General features: G+C 36.9%; 1 protein-coding gene across 2 annotated transcripts in view; it reads right to left on the reverse strand.

Annotated features, from left to right (window-relative positions):
- Positions 1-18479, reverse strand: part of LOC114340927 (uncharacterized) — a 471416-nt gene that overhangs the window by 51149 nt on the left and 401788 nt on the right. For both annotated transcript variants that reach the window (XM_050657299.1, XM_050657298.1), the window contains exons 4-5: positions 10706-10838; positions 8005-8566 (exon numbers count right to left, since the gene is read on the reverse strand). In XM_050657299.1, the coding sequence (XP_050513256.1) occupies positions 8005-8566; positions 10706-10838 (695 nt within the window). The remainder of the gene's footprint in view (positions 1-8004; positions 8567-10705; positions 10839-18479) is intronic.

The raw sequence follows: 18479 nt of genomic DNA on the forward strand, positions 1-18479 counted from the left end.
TACGTCTAAATATGATTTCAATGAAATAAATATACTTTCGGACAGTTTATTTGTATTTTATTTAAAGATTAAATTAATTTTTACTTACTACTTTCCAAAATTTTTTATTAAAACAATACCAAAAATTAAAAAAAGATTAGAAAACACCAGGATTCGAACCGGGGACCTCTTGATCTCCAGTCCAACGCTCTACCACTGAGCTATACCCTTTTCTTTATCCGGGCTACAAGATTTCTCAGACATAGTGACAAACAGACGAAGTTGATTATAAAATACTTTAAATATTACTTATTATCTTATTCCCGAGGTAGACAAGTTCAAATACACAAAAATTATAATAGTTATTTATGATATAAATGTTAAAAGTACAATTTTAAGGCACGTATGTGAAAGTTTAGTGTGAAAGATTCGCTTCGCTCATTCTGCAATTCACATGAGTGCCTTAAAAATGTACTTTTTAACACGTATATCATACAATATTTTTTCTACAAACGTCTTATACATCAACAATTATAATTTATTCATTCTCAATTACAGGACAATACCTACAAAAACTTTTACTTGAACTTGACTGACATTCTATTTTTATATTTTTCTTGACATTACATCAAAACTGCCTATACTGTCAATACGCAAAGCATAACAACTATAGAATAACATCAGAATCTATTTTTATTTTTGTATATTTTAACAAATTTTAATAGTTTTTTTCTACAAACGTGTTAAAAATGCAATAATACAGTTTAAATTAAATTTTAAAAAACTTTTTAAACCACCTTTATCAAATTGCGCAAGTTGTATTATTAATATTAATGTTAATAAATAAAATATAAATATTTTGACGTTTCACAATTTGACAATTCACTTTTAACTGCAGTTCCTTAAAAATTTTAAAGCACTGGTGCTTTAAAGTAGCATTTTTAACGCTCCTATGGAGTGCTATAAATTGCATTTTTAACACGTTTGTAGAAAAATATATTTAAAAACACTAATATATTATTACCACACCTTTTCTGGACTGATACATACATAAATTAAAACATTTAGTAACGAACTCCATACTGTCTGTGTGCGCATGCGCGCAGATTAATAAAATTTCACCCTTAATCGCGCCTAAAGAAGTATAACTTCAAAAAGGGATTACATATATATTTTGAAATATAATTTAATAGGCTTTAATATGAGTATAACTTTGTCACGGAGTGCTTATCATTTATATGCGTAGCAACCGATAAACATTAGAAAAATGTTTATTTGATGTTTATAACGATAGTAAGAAATTTGTCAAAATTTGTTATTATTGCCTTTGCAACTAATAATTGCATATTGTTTACTTTTCATAATTAATTAACGTTCAGGTGTGTGTAAGTTTAATCTACACTACAACAGAGAAAGCCGCCCAAGTCATTGCATTAATAGAAAATGCATTTAGCCAGCGAGCTGGTGCTGTACAACTGGATGACATTCGCCGCGGTTCGAAGAGTGTTCCAACGTTATGAGGAGACTGATCCTTTCGTAGACGACCTGGAACAGGTAGAAAGTGACTCACAATTACTGCTTGTAACGATAGCTTTATTTTGTCAACCATATTAAGATCGTCACCTTCAAGTGCAAGTGCAAAAACAACTCCGTGAAGTAAGAGGAATGGTTATTAGTCAGTGGAGAGTAAGACGAAGACTCCAGGAAAATAATCTGGCTCATTGAGTATCTGCAATTATTCAAAAACTTACTGCAGCTCATCATCAAGCACGCGTTCGTTTTGCACAGGATCATCTGAACTGGACGTCGGAACAATGGAGATCTGTTCTGTTCTCAGACGAAACCAGAAAATTTCACTATGGAAGCGACCGAAGAAGGAAAGTTTACCGAAGGCGAGGAGAACGATTTTTGCAAAATGCTATATTGAAGAGCGTAGTCCTTATGCATGTGGTTACTGTATGATCTGGGATGCAATTTCTATGGGGCACGAACCGACCTTGTTTTCATTCGTAGGGGTAACCGTCTTCACGAGCGAGGAAATTTTAGCAATGCATGTGGTTCCTTACGTTGACTCCATTAGAGGCGAATTTATTTTTATGCAGGACAATGTAAGGCCGCATAACTCAAAAATCGTGCAAGATTACATTACCAGAGTCGGGTCATGGAATGGCTAGCCTGCAGTCTAGACCTCAATCACATAGAACATTTGAGGCGCTCAGAGCAACAGTGGCCTAGCCCACAACCCACAATTTTACCAAGACGCTTTTATTGCATTAAAGTTATCCCTTATTTAAGTATTTTCAGATGCAAAATGGCTCAAGCATTGGTTGCTAAAATGGTTGAAGCATTGGTAAAATTGTGGGTTGTGGGTTGGGCCACTGTTGCTCTGAGCGCCTCATTTATGGGAAGAGCTAAAGCAAAGAATTCGAGATAAACTTCATACACCAAACTAGATCCCAGAGCTTACTGTCGCAATAAGAATTGTCGAATATTGTCGAAGAAGAGTGGCTTAACATCCTACAAGAAACAATAGTGAACTTGATTAGATCTATGCTTAATCGATTCAGAGCAGTTATTAATGCAAGAGGAGGTCATCCCCATTATTAAAGCATTAATTGTTAAATTTTAATTGTCAAATACCCTTTACACTTTATACCCTTTTTGTGTTAGCAGTAAAAAAAGTTAATTTGCTTGATGCAGTCATTTTCAAAATTAAACATACGAAATCGTAATAAATTTTCATAAATGTATGCTCATATTAAATTATCTTTCACAGTACATATATCTCTTTTTTTATCCGAGTAAGAGTTTCTGAAAAAATATAATTCAAGTAAAAAGTTTAAAGTGGGCCGATTTCTATGCATTTTAGTTTATTATTAAACGATCTATTTCGTATCTTATGAAATGATAACACTGTGCATGTCAGCATTGGCTTAAACACAGGCGATAGTATTCTAAATATCAATAGTTCTGTATTAATTCTATATGTAATTATTCAAATATATTTCTATAAATACCTGTAAACAGTCGAACTGCATCAAACAACTAATGACAAGATAAGTGGCTTACTTAAAAGCAGTTAGGAGGAAATAAAATTATGTTTGTATCAAGTTAAATTTTATGTGACGAATTAAATTGTTAAAAACATATTTAGAAATGTGCTTTGCATCTTTAACTAGTTGAAACGAGGAAGTGTTAAATCTATATTAGTACAAAGAATACGATGTTTCTTTTTGTTAAATAATTAGATTATTGCATGTTATGAATTTTAAATAAGCTGGCCAGTACATATTTGTTGTAAAGAAAAAGGAGGTCATTATACTTTTACTTTAGGTCAACAACACATATTACAACGAAACTAATGGAAAATTAACATGGGAAATCGCCAAGGTTCATTCTTTTTCTTTTATGGTGGGGTATTAACGAACGTCGAATCGCAACGTGTGAGGGGTCGTTGGTAAGATGGTATTGTATATTGGGACCGTGCAAGTTCGGAAGAGCGACACCTGGTTTCATAGCTCGGAAACATTTTAGCACTTTTAATTATATTGGCCAATTAGTCCTGGTTACTGGATAATTGTCAAGGCCATAGCCCAAAAAAGAATATGAAGAAAAAGTAAGATTGCGGTTATGTTATTAAAAGGTAAACATTGTACGACAAGCAAAATGCCATTAATTAAATTCACTTTAATAATGGCAAATCATATTAATATTGTGGAGCAACATACAATTTTTACAATTTATAACACATCATTTGCAAAATCCCGTTTTCTTCAATGAAAGTAGGTATGAAATGAGTCAATTTGACAATTTCAATTAACAATATTGAATTATTAAAGAAATATAAGTGAAGAAAATTGCAAGATTTGTCCGCTATACGCGCACGATCATTTCTCGTATCCCCTCCAAGTAATTGCACACAGCTAACAGCGTCCAAGAGGCTTAACGTACCATGGTGTATGACGGGCCATTGCAAAGGGGGAAAGAGAGGATTCTAACATGGCCAAAGGTAGCCTAATCCGTGGATTGTCAAAGGGGTATTAGGCCGATGCCACATTATGCGTTTTGAACGGATGCGGTGAAAACGCATCCGTTTCCAACGCAACCGGACCGACCTGTCACACTATGCGTTTAGTCTGGTGCAGGTAGTAAGAGCGTACCAATGACTCAAAACGCATCCGCTTCCAACGCAACCGGACCGATCTGTCACACTATGCGTTTTCACCGGATGCGTCGGAAACGCATCCGGTCAAAACGCATAATGTGGCATCGGCCTTAGGTATCTGGTGTTCAAATGGCTTAACGTAACGTTACCACGTGATATGATTTAATGAATAGAACATGATAACATAGAAAAGTCAAACATCGCGTCATAGCTAAAAAAAATTAATATTCAAGTGGAGTATTAATATCTGGAGACATTTCTAGTTTTCCTTTTACTAGGTATATCAAAAATTATATAGAATCGTATAGGCAATAAATTAAGTTGAAAAAAAGCGAAAAAGTGAATCGTTCTCTCAGAAGAACGCTTGAAGCGACCGGCGATTTTGACTGTTGTAAGTTACGCGCGCGAAATAAATGTTTTAAACAAAATTTGTATCAACTCGACGGCAACAATTCGATATATTTTATCAGTGTCCTATTGACAAAAATCAAAATCTCAGCCACTTTTTGTTTGAAACATTACCCCCTTGATTTTTAAGGTTAGGTTAGAACATTTACAACATAATATAGAACATGTTGATGAGCAGCCTGGGAGTAGGAGTGGCAAACTTTTTTTTGTATCTTTTTTGAATTATCCATGTAACGAGATATCCAGAAAGGAATAACCTTCTACGCCTCATAATACAGGGCAAGATCGCCGGAAGAAGATGCCCAGACCGATGAAGAACATCCTGGCTCAGAAATATCCGAGAGTTGTATCAAGAGACATCCGCTAATCTGTTTCGAGTTGTAGTAAACAAAGTTATTATTAGCAATATGATGGCCAACGTTCAATAATCGGACAGGGTATTCACAGAAGAAGTAGGATATTCGAACTGAGTAAATTTATGATTCATCATCATCAACATCAACCCGTATGCGTCCACTGTTGGACATAGGTCCCTCTCAACTCTTTCCATGTATCTCTGTTTTGTGCGGCTTGCATCCAGTTACTGATAACACGCTTCAAATCGTCGGTCCATCTGGTTGGTGGGCGTCCTCTGCTTCGTAGTGCTTCTTCTCGTGGCCTCCACTCGACTATACGTTTTGTCCCGGTGCCGCCCAAAATCCCGACAGCCAAAATCCCGACAGCCAAAATCCCGACGGCCAAAACACCGACACGCCATAATCCCGACAGGCCAGAATACCGACAGGCCAGAATCCCGACATGCAACAATCCTCGCATAAGTAAAAATTCCGACCACTACATTTTGTTTAGTAACAAACATTAAAAAACAGATGGCCATAAACAAAAAACAAGAACTAAGTGTAATTATATGTTAAAAAGAAACTTATCAAACCTGTCGTGATTCTGGCCTGTCGGGATTTTGGGCTGTCGGTATTCTGGCGTGTCGGGATTTTGGCCGTCGGGATTGTGGCTTTCGGGATTTTGGCTGTCGGGATTTTGGGGTAGACCCGCTTTGTCCATCGGTTGTCTGATAATCTGGCAAAGTGTCCAATTCCATTTTAGAGACGCGATTTTTTCGACAGCGTCTGTTGTTTTAGTTCTACGACGTATTTCTTCGTTTTAGATTCGGTCTCTGAGGGAAACACCCAACATCTAGCGCTCTATAGCTAGGGTTACCATAATTTATTAAGGTCAAATCCGGACAGGGGTAGTCCAAGGGTTGTAGAAAATGTAAAATGTGAATTTGACTGTGTTGCTACCTCTACCTCTGCCAGTTTAAAATACATATACACCTTTGTGTTAACATACTGTAACAAAAGAATTAATCACCGACCGCAAGTAGCAGCTCCAAACGGTTCCAGCTCGAGAACATTCTGGCGAAAGCACGATATACGTGGAATCGGTGGAGAAAGACGTGCGGTATGTGGAAGGTCACACAATAGCTAGAGGTGGCGAATTTAGACCTAAGGTGCTGCGCAGAATGAAATTTCCCACCGTTGGGCCTAGTATTTTCCATTTTTTTAGTAAAGAAAAAAATCCGGACATTTCTCATATCCGGACGCCAATCCGGACATGTCTTTCTGTGCGGACGAATGGTAACCCTATCTATAGCCCTCTGAGTTACACGAATCTTGTTCACTACCTTTTTTGTGAGTGTTAATATTCCGCTGAATACAGGCAACACACACTAGTTAAAGATTTTCCTTTTCAGGCACATTGGTAAGTCCGAGTTAAATACATAGTTCAGTTTACCTAACGTTGCCCAGGCTATGCGACGTGGAAGCTCACACGTTTGGTTATCTCTTCCCAACCGAATTTCATGTCCCAAGTAGTTATAAGATGCAGTCTGCTTAATATCCATTCAATCAACAACAATATTACAATTTAGCACAAGATTAGTCATTATTTGCATCTTCTTCTTCTTCTTTTTGTATAGACATGAAAATATACTACTTACATGACACTGTTCTGACTACCTTATTTGTTGTCATTCGGCTTATGTGGTCATTCCATTCTATTATGTTTCTTACCCAGTTATTAATGTTATCCACCTTGCATCTCCGTCGTATATATGTACTTCTAGCTCTGTCCCACAGAGTCTTGCCATCGATTTTTCGGAGGGTTTTCATTTCCGCTGTTTCGAGCAATCTTTTGTCCTCTCTTTGTCGGGTCGTGTTTCTGCCGCGTATGTCATTATTGGTCTGATGGCTGTTTTGTAAATTCAGCCTTTCATTTCTGTTCCGATATTTTTATTTCTCCATATTGTGTCATTCAGGCAACCTGCGGCTCTGTTTGCTCTATTCACTTGATCTTCCACTTTTCTTCACATTTTAAAAAATAGAACACACTTTAGAAAAAGGCTTTCTTCTTTTGTTCACATTTTATCTACACTTCCTCTCTAAACCACGGGGTTTTCTTCTTTAATATGTGAGTATTCGTTACTTTTCTCTCTCCAAGTGATTCTGTTGCAGCGTTGATTATGTTATCTTTGAGTTTTTGCCAGCTTTCATCGATGTTATCGTTTTCTAATATTCCATTCTCAGCAATCTTCTCTGATATTCTTTTTCTGTATAAGTATTCCGTGGATTCCGTATTTAGTCCTTCGACTTTGATTTTTGTCTGTGTTGGTGCTGCCCTCTTGGGTGTGAAGTATTTCAGAATGATTCCTATTTTACATAATACTAGGCTATGGTCGCTACCTACATCTGCTGAGTTAAGGCATCTTACGTCGATTATTTTTTATGGATGTATATCTCTGTTGGTTACAAGATAATTAATCTATCATAGATCTTTGTCCACGGGTGTTATTGAATGTATATTTGTGTTGGTCTTTGTGGTCAAAAAATGTGTTGTTTATTCTAAGTTCGTTATTCGTGCAGAAGTTTATCATCAGTTCTCCATTTTCGTTTTTAACATTTTCATTGTGTTTTTGCTTAATTCCGGGTATTACTACGGAATTTATTTGTTTCGTGTTCAGATAGTCTTACGCTAGCCGTTGCATTTTGGTGGATATATTTGATCATGTTAGTCTAGCGATGGTCTATTGGACATTCTGTCAATGCTTTTAACATTTTGTACTGGCTTATGGTATCGAATACTTTCTCGTAGTCCACGAATATCAGTGTCAATGGTTTGTTGTATTCTGCAGACTTCTCTATCAGGTTCTTTATTACCAGTAAATGGTGGTTGGTGCTATATCACGATCTAAATCCAGGTTATTTATGACTAAGAATATATGATTAAGAATATTTTAATAAGTTTTATAGTTGGGCGACGAAATATTTTGTTGTGACTTTTCACAACAATCGTCATATATATCGTCAAAATAAACAGTAATAAGTGAAGGATAAATAAATTTGATTGCGCTGTATACATTTTGATCAGACAAACAAAAAACATATTTAAAAACTTACTTATAAATCCTAGCAGATTGTCACAAGTTCTACAGGATAGCAACGGTTCCTTCAATTCTCTAAAGAATAGTTTTAGACTTCCGGTTAACACATCCGGATCTTTTGTATAATGTTCTAAAATATCCAAGTTGCCTTTATCCACTTCGAGGCGAATTTTTTGAATAGTTGCTAAATTTCCTGACGTCCGATACAAACCCAAGCTTGTAATGTTGTCTGGTCTTTCAATCAACTCCATTGTTTTCACAATAAATTTAGGTACTACGTGTTCGGTAGAATAAATGTTTCTAAGAGTGTTACCAAATATAGGTTCATTTTGGTATATTCCTTTCTTTTCTAGTACTTCTCGACTAGACCGTTTACCTAATAGTTTGAGGAGCGTTTTCGTTATTGTTGACTTTTCAGTGTCGATAAAGTAGCTTACTTTTTCGCTTTCTAAAAACTGTTTTGCATCTTTTGAAGAATCAAATAGGAGTAAACATGTTTGATTGTTTGTATCTCTTAGCTCGACTTCTTTTTTGTTAATAAGTTTGATTCCTTTTAAAACAACACCCGGTTTCAGCACCTAAAAAAATATACTTATTAGTAAAATATTGAAATAACTAAAAAAAAAACAAAACGGAAGAAATATAAAATATTGTTACGATATTGTGTTTTGAAATAACACTGGTGTCTAAAAGTTTAAGAAATGTTACTGACCTTCTGGGGTATACTAGAAAGATGTAGGATAGAAAGAGTCGGAGCTCTAACAGAACCAAAATAATGGATAAGTACAAGTCGTTCTTCTCTAGTGGGCACACTGGGCACGTGCCCAGGGCCACGCGATCAATTGGGGCCCCCTAGTCTCTACCCGATTAGGTATACTCCGTTTGAAAATTATTGTTAGCATAGTTTTTATGATACAGATCATTTACATTTTATGTTGTATTATGTTTGTATTCAACATAAAATGTGAGTTTTGAATGAAAACAGGAAGTTGATAAAGTACCAAACCATGATGATAGGTAGAAATAGTCTACATACTGAAAGCAACGATAATGTACCAATAGTAATTGACTTAGCGCAGAGTAAAAGTATGATAGTGGGGAATACCTGAATTCATAGTAAGGACATTAAAAATGACGTAATGCTTACTAAACGTGATAACAAAAAACCAATAAAGGAACAAATACCAGAGGAAGCAATTACTGAAGAAAGAATAAACCAGGAAGAGTAAATATTTTATAATAAAAGAAAGAATCGATCTTACAGACATGGAAGTAGAGATACCAGCTAAGGAAAAGATTTCTGAAGCCATCAAAGTCCTACAAAAACACAAATCACAGGAGCAGATGACATACCAGCCGAGCTCTTAAAACAAGGAGGGGAAGAGTAAATGAGGTATGGGTAACAGGGACGATGTAAGGAGATTGGAGTAAAGGGGTCATCGTTCCCATAAGAGGCACTACTTGAGGACTATCAATATAGTTTCCGATTTAACCACTCCACCACCGACGAATCATTCACAAAAATTCACAAAATGGATCTTGAATTAGCAAGCAGTTGGGTTAAAATAGGTTACCAAATAACCTAGGTGGAACTTCGTTTAACATAATGACTCAAAACCTACCTTATGAAGATGATATCAACTTGCCAGATAATAACCATATTTGGAAGACCATATACAGCTCTGGAAAGCCATGCCGAGGAAGGAGACTGAGTTTCCAAAGAAAAAAAAAACAAGTTCCTGCAAAAGAGATTGATGAAGGGCAAGCTCAAGCATAAGATGAAGAAGTCATCATAAATGGGCAGGTAGGACAGAGTGACAAGTTTTAAATACTTGGATGTAGTAGTGACCCAAAACAATTCTGTGAAGGATGGGATTAGAGCCAGGATGATGCAGCGCTCCGAACGTGTGAGAGAAAAAATATCAGAAAAATTTATTGACCAACTAGAGATCGTGAATCCAGAGGAGAGGAAGAGAAAATTCCTTAAGTGTTTCTGGGTAGCCCAAGAGGAACAAGTAGTAGAGGAAGACCCCGTGCAAGCTGACCTAAGATGATTGGGAAACCGATGGTGGCCATAGTTAGCCAACAACAGGGAAGAATAGAGTGATGTAGTGAGTCATGAGGCAAGTCCAGGCCCAGTGCTATAGCGGCACGGTATAATGTAAGGTATTCTTTTATAAAATAAAGGAATATACATTTTAGGCATATCCTATTTCGTACAATGTCAGATTATTTTACATTTAACAACTGAGACTGAGGTAGTGCTAAAATAAAAAATCTCAAAAAAACAATCAATTTTAGAGAAAAATCACAAGAGATCCTTTTTGCTCAAAATAACCCAAATTATCTAAAAAAAATCGTTCGCAATGAAAAAATTATTTTTGTGAATTTGTTTAAAAAAAAAATTGTTTAAACAATTTTTCGACCACGGCACCACCCGTTTGGCTAATTGAAATAGTTTTGCTAATGGGGTCGACGGTACTACCCGGTCTACAAAACTATTGATAAAAGATAAAAAATTTGGCTTGAGTTGCAGTCGGAAAAATGAAAGATTACCCATGAACGATCACATCAATCACTTATTTTGTATTTGCTGTGTTTTTTCTATAAATAACAAACGTTTGTTATAGAAAAAGACAGCAAATACAAAATAAGTGATTGATGTGATCGTTCATGGGTAATCTTTAATTTTTCCGACTGTAGTTAAATATATTTACCTCACAACGCGTGTTATCGCATTTGCTGATTGAATTTTTGGCAAACTGAATGTATTCACTCTTCTTTAATTTTACTTCTTTGCCGTCAGAAAACTGTATCTTCACACAGCCTTTAATATCAAAATTGCAAAACCTGCAAAATAAAAAAGGGTAACATAAACAAATTTTAGTAAAAGATTATTGTAAAATAAAACTGCTAGATAGTTTTCCGTATTACACAATAAATGTAAGCTGGTCTTGATACAAAATGTCCACATCAATGTAGTTAGAGTTTATGGATACATTATTTTCTTACTCGAGAATTAAATACGACTGGCGATCAGTAAACTTAAATATAATAGAGCACCAGGTCCAGATATAACAGCAGCAATGATCAAAGCCACAAAAGAAACCGGAACAAAATTGCTCTACTTGCTCTGTAACAATAGCATACCAAGCAATGGTCTGACAACTGGACAAAATCTACAATAACGACAATGCATAAAAAATGACTACAGCTTCTAGTTGTCACATGTATGACAGCTTCCATACATGTGACAACTACAACCGTATGCCTTATCTCACATGCCAGTAAAATAATGCTACACATAACGAGAGACTGAAAACTGTCTTACAAAGAGAAATACCCTAAGAGCAAACTGGATTTACCAAAGGTAGAGGTCCTCGAGAACACCTTCTGAACAAAAGACAAATAATATAAAAATCTGGGGAATTCAATATCCCAGTACATATTTGTTTTATGTTTTATCTCTAGCGTTCGTCGTAGTCACTTGGCAACACTTGTGGCCAGGGCCGGCGATAACGGGCCTGCAAGGGATGCACTGCAGGTGGGCGCCCCTTTTAAGGGGGCGCCAAAATGAGCTTTTTTTCTGCCGGTACTAATACACAAAATACTAATTTAAAAGAAACCGAAGAGCGCCTATGCTTATTTTGCAGGCGGGCGCCTTATACCCTAGCGCCGGTACTGCTTGTGGCAGATACTAAAAGAGGTAGCGTATTACCACAATACTTATCCTGAACTCATTTCGCTTATAACTGAACTATACAAGTTTACAAAACAGTCATTAGACCAATAATGACATACACAGCAGAAAAACGACCTAATACAGAAAGGACAAAAATAATGCTAGAAACAGCAGAGATGAAAACCCTTCGAAAAATCGATGGTTAGATATTACGGGACAGAGCTAGAAATACAGACGGAGATGCAAGTAGAATGGAACGACCACATAAGCCGAATGACAACAAATAGAGTAGTAAGGACGGCGAGAGATGGTTCCCCAATAGGAAGACGATCAGTGGGAAGACCAAGAAAACGATGGAATAACAACTTACTGGAGGCACATTGAAAAACAAACAAGCTGTCTTTTTTTATATAAGCTAAACCTTGTATCTCTATCTTGTATTCAAAGACTGCTTTATGTGCAAACACATTAATTTTCAATGCTTTTGTGCTACACTTCATTTGTCAGTTGAAAATTTCCCTTCACTTGATTCTGTCATGTCAATACCTTCTTTAAAACGGATGGCAGAGTGTTTTTATATCTTATTTCTATTTCAGTTCATGTTTCTATTATAGGGTGAGTAACGTTGATATTTGATTTCATTATATTTAATATTTAACCAATATTCATTAATTTTTTATAATTGTAATTTACCTATATATTATTATAACCTCACTTATACCAGAAGCCACGTTTATTTTTAAATATACGCGGTAAGATCTTTAATTAAATTTAACTAATTTTAATAATAATTCTATTCACTTGATCCTTGCCAATTTGCTATTTAATTTAATTGATATTTTTGAGAACTAAGTAATTTTTGTTCCCCCTTTTTGGAAGGGATTTGATCCCAACCTACATCGTCGACAAGCCATGTGGAAATAAACCAACAAGTACAGCTGTCTTCAAGACCACAACGGATTGAAGATAATATGGTCCACATCTACACTAGTGGCCAAAATTCTGGAAACTTTATAAAAATTTTAGTTTTGCTAGCAACATTCATCTCGATGAAACTTGTTGCATTCGATTCGTAAAAGCCTTAGGAAACTTTGTGAGCTAAAGTGATGATGACGAAATGAAAATTGCATTATTGAACAAGGAAAATGCATTTTCCGAAATGCTTTTCGAAGTGTTGAAAAATGATAAATTTGTAATTCGGAAATAATTGACACGACACAAATGAGCTCAGCTCAATAATACTACTCGGAGGTTTTTGGATTCGCTGAACACGAATATCATGACGACGATCATCGGAGACATCGGTGCCTCGGAGACCATAATATTGAACTCATTTATGGCAATTATTTCCGAATTACAAATTTATCATTTTTCAGCACTTCGAAATGCATTTTCCTAGTTGATGACGAAATGAAAATTGCATTATTGAACAAGGAAAATGCATTTCAAAGTGTTGAAAAATTAATGATAAATTTGTAATTCGGAAATAAATATTCGAGAACCCAAAAACCTCCGAGTAGTAATATTGAACTCATTTATGTCAATTATTTCCGAATTGCAAATTTATCATTTTTCAACACTTCGAAATGCATTTCGGAAAATTCATTTTTATTTGTTCATTAATGCAATTTTCATTTCGTCTTCATCACTTTAGTTCAAAAAGTTTCCTAAGGGTTTTACGAATCGAATGCAACAAGCTTCATCGAAATGAATGCTGCTAATAAAACTAAAATTTTTGTAAAGTTTCCAGAATTTTGGCCATCAGTGTAAGGCCTACCCAGCTCGTCTGGAGCCAACAACATCATTCTATCTTGTGTAAAACTGCAGGTTTGCTTGCAGATATCAAAAATCATTACTTAACTTTTTTGATGGTAAATAAATATGCTTAGTTATATTAATGTTTTATTTGTCCGATTTTAAATTTCCATTGTTCATATTTTCGATTACAAGACGAATAGACGGAGAGCTAGAGCCGAAAAATCATCGTCATAAGTAATATGGAGTTTTTCCTGTGAAATGTGTCCATTGAATATTGAAAATTATGACCCCTTTCAGGCTGACACCTCAGGGGATACAGGAAGTAGCAATAAGGGATGAAAGGGAAAAGTTAGTTCAGTGATTAAAGGTTTTCACCTCCTATTTTATTAAACCTCCATCGATTTGCATTAAAATTGGTGACTAGTTAGAGCATACCTCAAGAAACAAAACTGATTTGGTGCCAACTTGCACTTTTACCCTGGGGGTCGATACCATCCCTTCTCGGGGGGTGAAAACCATTTTATCAAAAATAACCCCACAAATTGGGGGTATTAAAATGTGGGGTAACCCCACATTGTTATATCAAGTTATAAAAATAAATCAATACTTTTTGAGTTATTAAATATCAAAGATTTGAATTTTTCGTGAAACAAATGCATGGTGTAAAGCGGTTTCTCATAAATAATTCATATCTGTGAAGTTAGGATTATAATTAAAATATTAAATTTTAATTTTAATTTTTAATAATATTTAATTTTTCTTTCGCAAAAATGCCAAGTTTTTTGTAAAAGGTATATATTAAAATACCCTAAATAAGGGTCACAATACAAAATGTTTTCGGATTAAGGAATCCATCATCAGTGTTTAAAAGCCAAAAATTGCATGCCTGAGCCACCAAAATGTATTGGGTAAAAACCCTTTAAATGTAAATTATATGGTTGTTTTACATATTTATATAAAGATCATCTGATTTTAAAAATATGCCTGGATGTTACCCAGGGCAACAAAGGACTCTTCCCACGCGGTTGGAATTTTTTTTGGAGAAAACCTCACATATTGGATTTCAATGGCCAACTGCCAGGAAGTTTATTTTCCTCGTGGATTTTCTTTCGCAGTTTTCAATGGTTTTACACTAATTAATTTCACAGCAGTATCTGTATCAATTGTATAATTTTTTTATTTAGCTAATGCCTCGACAACGAATGGCCATTGGCATAGTAGGTACGGTAAATTTTTACAATTAGGTGCTTAGTGTCATGTGTAGTGTCACACACAGTGTGTGTTGAGTAAGTGTCTTGTTACTTTACAAAGTCGACGTCATTGTCTTTGCAAAGAGACGCTAATTGTATCCGAACGTCTGCGGTCCCTCCGGTGAGTACCGATCCCACAAGGACAGAAATTATTTTCATTTATTAATTTATAATAAACGAAAAATTTCTGACCGTGGTGAGATTCGAACTCACGACCTTTCGGATTTTTCGTTCCATGCACGCAAGTGTATTCTGTTGCCATGTTGAAAACAGTTATATTTTGTGGAGTACATAATATTGTAACAAAAACGAGCGTTCGGGTATTTATTTACGACTTTATTATTTATTTATACAAGTTTACTTTACAAATTTTAGCTCAAAACTAAACTCTAATAACAGCGCGCTCCGCTTAAATAGCCAATAGGTCCTGTTCTCGAAATGTCTACATATCCCTCGGCCTAATGAATATTCTGGAGATCTTCGCTCACACCGCCATCGCTTCTGTGACGTCACGGCTACTGTTATTCCGACGGTTGGAATTCTCCCAAGCCGGGGACTGTTTATTGCGCCGATTCGAAACTCTTTCGTTACACTGCTCCCCTCTTAAGATCTGAGCGTCCCGATCAGCAACTCTAGATGAAGGCCCAGGATGGCGGAATCTACACGACTCTCCAGCTTTGCATACACCCTTCAAGAAGAAATAACAGTCTACTGTCTTTGAAGGATCCGACATTTTCGGCTTCATGCAACACACAGTAATTCGTACGCCAGTTTCTCTGAATACCACTTCAAGCATACTTCTCACAATCTTCCAATCCAGATTTTCTACTGCATGGCCTATTTTTGGTAAAGCCAAATCTTTGATGTCATAATTACACACGATTTTCTTCAAATTAGTTAGAGCACGCCATATGTTCTCGTAGCTTGGCGTGTCCGTATAAGACTTCCTGGTCACCATATACAGCAAAGATCGAGGACCATCTTCCAATCGCAGTACTCTTCCAATTTTAGGTTGTTGATTTCTTAACTCGTCCAGGCGGCCGAACTTTCTATTGAATACGGACGAGATGCCTTTAGTCATCTCGAGGTCTTGGGCAACACAGTGGGCTAGAGAGACGTTTTCTGGAACACCAAACAGATCTTGCTGAACTTCTGTGGTCACGCCGAATCTAGCACTCTTTCTCGCTGCGTAATTTGACATAAATTGATTAAAACTTGGCTGTGCGGCGTCTTTCATCTCCTGTTGGAGGACTCGGGCTTCTTCTGTTTCATTTGAGCCAGCATATGGTGCAAGACGATTTATGTGAATAACTTTTGGTTTACCGTTTGGCAACTTCTTAATTCTGTATATTACGTCATTTATTTTCTTCTTAACTTCATACGGACCTTCCCATTGTCTTTGCAGTTTAGGACACAAGCCGCGACGACGTTATGGATTATAAAGCCAGACAAGATCACCTACTTCGAAGCTTTCATTCTTGCATCGAGAATCATATTGATCTTTCATTCTGTCACTGGCTATCTGGATGTGTTGTCGGGCAAGTTCATGAATGTTGTTCATTCGTAACTTCAGGCGGTCGACGTATTCTTCGCCTGCAACATGTTCCTCGGAAGGTCTGCAGCCAAACTCTAGGTCGCAGGGTAAACGAACTTCACGACCCAACATCAGGCAGGTTGGTGTTTGACCTGTAGTTTCATTTACGGCCGAGCGGTAGGCCATCAGGAATAAATGAATGTGTTGGTCCCAATCTCGCTAATGTTCAGATACAACTTTGGACAAGTGTTTACCCATCGTTCGGTTCATCCTCTCGACCATCCCATCTGATGCAGGGGTGTTGTTCTGGTCTTATTGGCACCAATCAATTTACAAACGTTTTGGAAAAGAGCTGACTCAAAGTTTCGCCCTTGGTCGGAGTGGATCTCCAAGGGAACACCAAATCGGCTGAAGAATTCTTTAACAAGTACCTCTGCAACGGTAGCAGCTTCTTGATTCGGTAATGCATAGGCCTCGGTCCATTTCGTAAAATAATCCATGGCTACCAGGATGTATTTATTTCCAGCATCAGTTTCTGGAAATGGGCCTGCAATGTCGATTGCTACTCTTTCCATAGGACTGCCAACATTATACTGTCTCATGGGTGCTCTCTTTTTACCAACTGGACCATTACCGGATGCACACAGTTCACATTTCCGGCACCATCTTCTTACATCATCTTTACAGTTCACCCAATAGAACCGTTCTCGAACCTTTTGCAGAGTCTTCGTAATACCAAAGTGTCCACCTGATGTACCGTCATGCAACTGACGCAATACTTCTGACACTTTACTTTTAGGTACAATCAACTGAAGCTTAGATTCTGTACCATCATCGTTCTCAAAGGTTCTGTACAGAAGATCATCTTTTAGTATCAGGCAATTCCATTGGCTCCAGTAGGCCTTGACTTCCGGACTACATGCACTAATGTTTTGCCAACTAGGTCTCTCACCTTGCCGCATCCAATCCAATACTCTTTTTATACATGGATCGTCTTCTTGGGCGTCTTGTAACTGTTGGGGCTGCCATTGCTCATTAACGACGGTAGTTCGTCTCACAGGGCAAAGCTGTTCATCTGCTTTAAGCGGGTGATTACAACTTTCACCGCATGGCCGTATCGAGGAAGCATCTGTATTTGCACCAACTCTTCCAGCCCTCTTCATGCGTCTCTTCGGCATCGTGTCACGAATCACCCTCCGTACCATTTCCACCAAACGTTCATCTTTTCTCTTATTGCCTTTTTCCACGGTTATTACTCGATTGTTTCCTGAAGCTTGGCTAGCTGCTTCGTTTTCCAAGGCAATTGCAAGTGCTTCATCTAAAACTTTCGGTCTTTCTGTAGCTTTCTGTAGTTCACTATCTTTCAGCCCATTGACGAAGGTGTCTACTGCGATTTCTTCTAAAACGCTGTCTGGCACCTCTGGATAAGCCAACCTCACCACACGAGCCACATCTGCTTCAAATTCTTGCAGATTCTCACTTGCTCGTTGACTTCTACTTCGCAGTTGTGCTTTGTATACTTGTTGTAGATGGGCATCTCCATATCGTTTTTCTAGACGAGTGAACAAGGACTGGTAACATTTTTCTTGACCTTTAGGAATTGATCTTAATATATCTGCAGCATCACCTCGTAAAGCAGCAGTCAATGAAACAGCCTTTTCTTGTTCGGTCCAATGATTGGCGGTCGCAATAGCTTCAAACTGTCTAAGATATATGGACCAAGAGGACTTTCCATCGAATGGTGGTAATTTGAATCTCATATTATGCGACGCTTCGTCTCTCGGTAGTTCATCTTTCACTACAGGATCTAACGCTGCTGCATTAACTGATGGTTGTACTTTTGTATCGGTTATCATGCTCTGTAGTTGTTTGATCTTTTCTTCTACGGTCTCTACACTTTTCTGCATCTTATCGAATGTTCTAGAAACTTCTTCAAATTTCTCCTCGTTCTGTCTACAAACGTCTTTAATTACTTGAGACACACTTTCGAATTTTCTAGAAGTTTCATCGATCTTTTGAGAAACACTTTCGAATTTTCTAGAAGTTTCATCGATCTTTTGAGAAACACTTTCGAATTTCTCGTTGTTCTGTCTACTAACTTCCTCAAGTTTTTCGTTGTTCTGTTTACAAACTTCTTCAAGTTTCTCATTGTTCTTTCTAGAAGTTTCATCGATCGTTTCAGAAACAGTTTTTAATTTCGATAATATTACTTGTTCTGCTGACTGGAAGTGGAACGTCTCTGGGTCATCTCCGTTCTTCGTGAGGAC

Source organism: Diabrotica virgifera, chromosome 7 (assembly GCF_917563875.1).
Source record: "Diabrotica virgifera virgifera chromosome 7, PGI_DIABVI_V3a".
NCBI classification, from domain to species: Eukaryota; Metazoa; Arthropoda; class Insecta; order Coleoptera; family Chrysomelidae; genus Diabrotica; species Diabrotica virgifera.